Source organism: Sinocyclocheilus anshuiensis, unplaced genomic scaffold, assembly GCF_001515605.1.
Source record: "Sinocyclocheilus anshuiensis isolate Anshui unplaced genomic scaffold, SAMN03320099.WGS_v1.1 scaffold1249, whole genome shotgun sequence".
NCBI lineage: Eukaryota > Metazoa > Chordata > Actinopteri > Cypriniformes > Cyprinidae > Sinocyclocheilus > Sinocyclocheilus anshuiensis.
In genome coordinates, this window is record NW_015549641.1 from 166,994 (window position 1) to 172,583 (window position 5,590).

The following is a 5,590-nucleotide window of genomic DNA, read 5'->3' on the forward strand; positions in this document are numbered from 1 at the left end:
ACAAATATGGGACCATCAGAGTCTTTAGACTAGGAGAAAAATCTGAGCACAGTGTATGATGTTGTTGAGATCTCTTCTAAAGCTTTAAAAGAGACAAATGTGAGAGGTCCGGAGTCTGTAGCTAAGGAGAAATATCTGCGCACAGTGTGTAAAGTTGTTGAGATCTCTTCTAAAGCTTTAAAGAAGATCATTGTGAGAGTTTTTGTCTCAGGAGACAAGTTTGAGAAGCAGGAGACTCAAGCAAAAGTTTCCATTCTGCACAGTGATTTAACAGAGGAAACCATAACCTATATTTACAGTACATGCATGCAAAAATGGGCTGTACAAGACAAAAGGTTAATACTAAACAAAGCAAAAAAAAAATAAAAATAAACACTGGTACACTAGTGTTACATTTGCTAAAAAAAGGGATTGCTCTTATACTAAACATCTTGCACTTGTAAGTCCTTTCTAGTGTGTTTGGAAAATGTGGTGTATACAATGCTGGACATTGAAGATAAATTTAAACATTTAAACTAGTAACCCTTGATATTCTAAAATGTTTAATGCTATTTAAACTACTATTTAAATTATATTAATACATAACTATTTAAATGGCAGTTTTAGTATTTACAATACTAGTAAAAGTTTAACGTTTCTTCTAAAATAAAAGATAGCTGATATCTCAATGAGACATATAAGATAATCACCCCTTAGTATCCTGAGCATAGAGTAAGCTCTGTCAGAGCCATAGTCTTGTGGGCAGCACATCGACATGAAGACACAACTGCATCTCAGACAACATGGGTTTGAATCCCAGCTAAATGTACTTTCCTGCTCCTGTTCAATTCTCACCTGTCCAATTGTTTCCCGTCTCTACTCCTACTGTCCTGACCATTAAAGGTGAAAAACCACATTGCAATAAAACGGCAAACTCTGAGCAGTAAAACATTTTTATAACGGAGTCTTGCAAGAGATTACAGCAAGACAATAAAGAGATCTCCCTTGTTTCTCACACATTTCTCTCCCATTGTCATTTTGGATTCCTTTATTTCAGAACTTTCTCATGTCTCAGTTGTGTCTACTTTTATTTCTCCTAAGGATTTTTAGGAGAAACATCTGAGACACTGTTGAGACTAAAATGAGAAACACATGAGAATCACAACTAAGTCTCCTGAGGTTATAAAGAGCAACCACTGAGCAATAAAATATTCCTAATGGAGTCTTGATAGAGATTGCAGCAAGACAATAAAGAGATATTCTATGTTTCTTCCACCATATTCTCTGTTCAGACTCTTTTTTTTTCTCAAATATTTCTCATGTCTCATTTGTGTCTACTTCCATTTCCATTCCAAAGGAATTTTAGGAGAAACATCTGAAATGCTGTTGATATTAAAATGAGAGATATATGAGAATCTCATCTAAGTCTCCTGAGCTTAGGAAAAGCAACCACTGAGCAATAACATTTTTCCTATGGGCTGTGGAGCAGATCACGCACATCCTTTAAAGGAATAGTTCAGCCAAGAATATTTGCTGAAAATTTACTCAGCCTCAGGTCATCCAAGAAGTAGATGAGTTTGTTTCTTCATCGGAACAGATTTGGAGAAATTTAGCATTACTTCACTTGTCCAAACTGCTGATAAAATCATCACAATAATCCACAAGTAACTGACATGACTCTAGTCCATCAGTTAATGTCTTATGAAGTGAAATGCTGTGTGTTTGTAAGAAACAAATGTATCTTTAAGATGTTTTATTAACTTCTGTTGCTTGAGGCCTCTATCCATTATATTGCTTTTTCCAGTGAAATTTCATCTCTTCTGAATCTGGAGCGATATATGCACAGATCAAGCACTGTTTACTAGTGAAAACAGTCCAAAACCGTTCTAAACAAATGTGGTGGATATTGATGTCAGAGGAAAACAGGGGACTTGTTCATTGGAAGAAGCGTTATTATGAATTATGGACCCGTATTTTGGCCAGAAACAATGGTTTAAAATTAAAACCCCTTAATGATGGATTTGTTAGAATACAAAACAGATCAAGCAAATTGGTCAATTCGGATACCGGTTGCCGATTTTCTTTTTGTTTAAGCAAATTTGTTTGTTGTTTATTTGCTCTATAACAGGCAAAGTGGCCTTAATCAAAAAAATATCTAGGCATTTAAAATTAGCAGCATGAGCAGCTGTTTTTCATTTTTGTATTAGAATTTATCATTTCAATTCTGCAAAAACAGAATGGTCTGATTCTAGATTTGTGAAATTATGCTACAAAGGACACCTGCACAAAACCCAAACAGCAGACAGATGGAATGAAAATGTAAATTCACTCTCTGACAGCAGGTGGCGCTTATGGAACAGCACCGATATAGCGTTTCCTTGGTTACCGCTGTAAACTAAGCAGCTGTGCTTATGAACACTACTTTGTATGGAGGTAAGAGGAAAAGAAAATACCATCAAAACTTTTCTGAAGACAGGGCTCGAGTCCCTAAAGTGCTAAAGTGCCCTTTCGGTCCGGTCCGCAATTTCAGCCGAGGGGGACCAACCCCCCACCCCAAGCCCCGACCTTGATTGATATAAAATTTTTTTTAATATTTTTCTTCCTATATTTTGCACATTGTGAACAGTGAGCTTGCTTTGCCTGTACAGTATTTTCTCCTCTTTTTGTCGGTCTTCAGCCTCTCTGCCCTCTGTTAATGTCCTGTGTACAGACTTCGTAATATTGCATAATTTATGAGATTGATTATTGACAACCCTAAAAATAATGAATTACATCCATTATATTTTCTAGGATATGGTCATGCGGCCCCCAGCACGGATGGTGGGAAGGTGTTCTGCATGTTCTACGCTCTCCTGGGGATCCCCCTCACCCTGGTGATGTTCCAGAGTCTGGGTGAACGCATCAACACTTTTGTCAAGTACCTGTTACACCGTCTCAAAAAGTGTCTTGGCCTTCGGAATACCGAGGTCTCAATGGCCAACATGGTGTGCATTGGCTTGATTTCCTGCATGAGCACCTTGTGTGTAGGAGCAGCGGCTTTCTCCCGCTATGAGGACTGGAGCTTCTTCCATGCGTATTATTACTGCTTCATAACCCTCACCACCATTGGTTTCGGGGACTATGTAGCCCTGCAGAAGGATAATGCGTTACAAACCAACCCCCAGTACGTTGCGTTTAGCTTCATGTACATCCTCACGGGACTCACGGTCATCGGCGCCTTCCTGAACCTGGTGGTTCTGCGTTTCATGACCATGAACGCTGAGGACGAACGTCGCGACGCCGAACAGCGTACGTTGCTGTCCCGAAACAGGCAGACCGGCGGCACTGGAACCAACCATTGCATGTCCGACCCGCCGGCTTCATCCACTGCGGGCCATGGAGGAGGGTCCGGGAAAGGGTTGTGTAACGTCTACGCCGAAGTACTGCATTTCCAGTCCATGTGCTCTTGTCTCTGGTACAAAAGTCAGGAGAAGATGCGCTACTCGATTCCCATGATTATCTCTCATGATCTGTCCAATTCAGACACCTACATGGAGCACAGCGAGACCTCCGACGCCCTCCACTCCAACGGCTGCGTGTGCAGTGCCTTGCAGGAGCACTCGGCCACCAGTTCAGTGTACACGGGCCTGCTCAGCCCAGCACATTACCAAAGACTCTCCAAACGCCGCAGCTCCATCTAGAGGGCTGGAGGATGTATTGCATGTGAATCTCTTTCGCCTTACGAAACCAACCACTGTTGTACTTGGGGTTGAAAAAACGCTGCTTCTAAGCTGCTCGGATCCTCTGTCAGTCAAATATATGTAGTGGGGGGAGGGGGGGAGGGGGCGGGCTGTCAACAGGTGCTCGCTTGAGGACCGGAGATGTAGCAGCGTGCAATAAAAACAGGATAAAGGCCTGTATTATTTGAGGTACACTTTGAGGATTTCGAGAAAAGACAAAACGCTAACTGCTAGCTCTTCACTGAGCTCAAGGGTAAATGCAGGTCTTTCAAAACCAACAAGTCCCAAAGTGTCAGGCTCTTCTGGTTTTGAGTTGAATAGATAGTTTTTGTGATGCAACTGTTTCTACAGTGAATACTTTATTATCTTTGCAGGATTTAGGAAGTAATAGTAATTAGTAAAGAAATAAAATATTGTTTTATATGAGAACTTTGCTAATGATTAGTATAAACCTTAGTCAGGGAAGTGCCGTATTTCATTTCTGATAGGAATAGAGTGCTGCAGTGATGTTGTATTTTTGTAGGCCAACCTGAAGCTTAGCTGGTTCCTTCAACGTTTTGTTCATCATGATAATCTTCGCAAATTAAGTAACTTTTATGAATTTTGAAGCCAAAATTCCATTGCCAGAAGTAAAAAACTAAACATAGGCTATAAAAACTGAACTGAATGCTCAAAGTCACCACCATTAAGCTTCTGCTTTCTTTATTTAAAAATATTTTCCTTGAAAGCTTGAATCGAAATAGTTTGCAAGAGTGCGATTATAAACACAACAAGGCTGTGAAAGATGTCTAATCAGTAACGTCTGCAGTCCCATTTAGCCACTTGTTAGCAAGTTCCTTTTTAAGGCAAGTAAATGCTTTTAAAAAAAATCACAAGGGGTTATTACTGATGTAGTTTATGTCATAGAATAAAATGTGAAAAACCCATTCATAAAACATTTTGTCTTCAGAACCATGGAACCGGAAGTGCTAAAATCCACTATGTTTGCAGGTTTTGGCCTACACAATATGTCATCCCTGCAGCACTCTATGAGAACAAGGCTTTGAGGGATAGAAGTACAGTGCGTTCAAAGGATTGTATTGCATGCCAAACATGCCGATTGGTTGCTGATGAAAAGTCTTTTTGGAAAAACTTTCAGCAAACAGAAACTCAAACATATAACAGTTTTAAAAGTTGTGAGTTGTGAAAATTACATATCGGGGACCTTTATAAAGTTGTAAAGACTGTAAGTATATTCCTCACAGCCTCGTTTTCATCCATGTCAAATGCAATATGGTATCTAACCTGACTAAGGTCTATATGATTTCGTTTTCTTCCACATTCAAACTCACATTCACAATTAATTGTATTGTTCATTTATCCTTGTGTTCCCCTTTTCTGTTTTTATATCCACTATTATTTTAATCCATCACCATGTTTGTCTGAATAATTATTTGTCTGCATTATTGTAGCCATTGTATCATCTATGTTTTTAAATAATATTGGATTATATAATTAAATAGGATTATATTGTACTTGAAGTTGCACTTTAGATGAAAACTATTAGCTTCAGCGCTGTAGCCAAGAGTGCACAGATTATCTTTTAAGGTCGACATGAAATCTGAATGGACCCGATTTTTACTTTCTTAAAGGGGTCATATGGTGTTGCTAAAAAGAACATTATTTTGTGTATTTGGTGTAATGCAATGTGTTTATGCGGTTTAAGGTTAAAAAAACACAATATTTTCCACATACTGTACATTATTGTTTCTCCTCTATGCCCCGCCTTTCTGAAACGCGTTGATTTTTACAAAGCTCATTGGTCTGAAAAGCGAGGTGTGCTCTGATTGGCCAGCTATCCAGTGCATTGTGATTGGCTGAATACCTCAAGCGTGTGACGGAAATGTTATGCC

At 39.2% G+C, this 5,590-nt stretch overlaps 1 protein-coding gene across 1 annotated transcript in view; it reads left to right on the forward strand.

Annotated features, from left to right (window-relative positions):
• Positions 1 to 3,995, forward strand: part of LOC107659877 (potassium channel subfamily K member 3) — a 13,335-nt gene extending 9,340 nt beyond the window's left edge. Inside the window, exon 2 of the mRNA XM_016448976.1 lies at positions 2,770 to 3,995. Within this exon, the coding sequence (XP_016304462.1) occupies positions 2,770 to 3,659 (890 nt within the window). The 3' untranslated portion in view covers positions 3,660 to 3,995. The remainder of the gene's footprint in view (positions 1 to 2,769) is intronic.
• Positions 3,996 to 5,590: the final 1,595 nt, after the last annotated feature.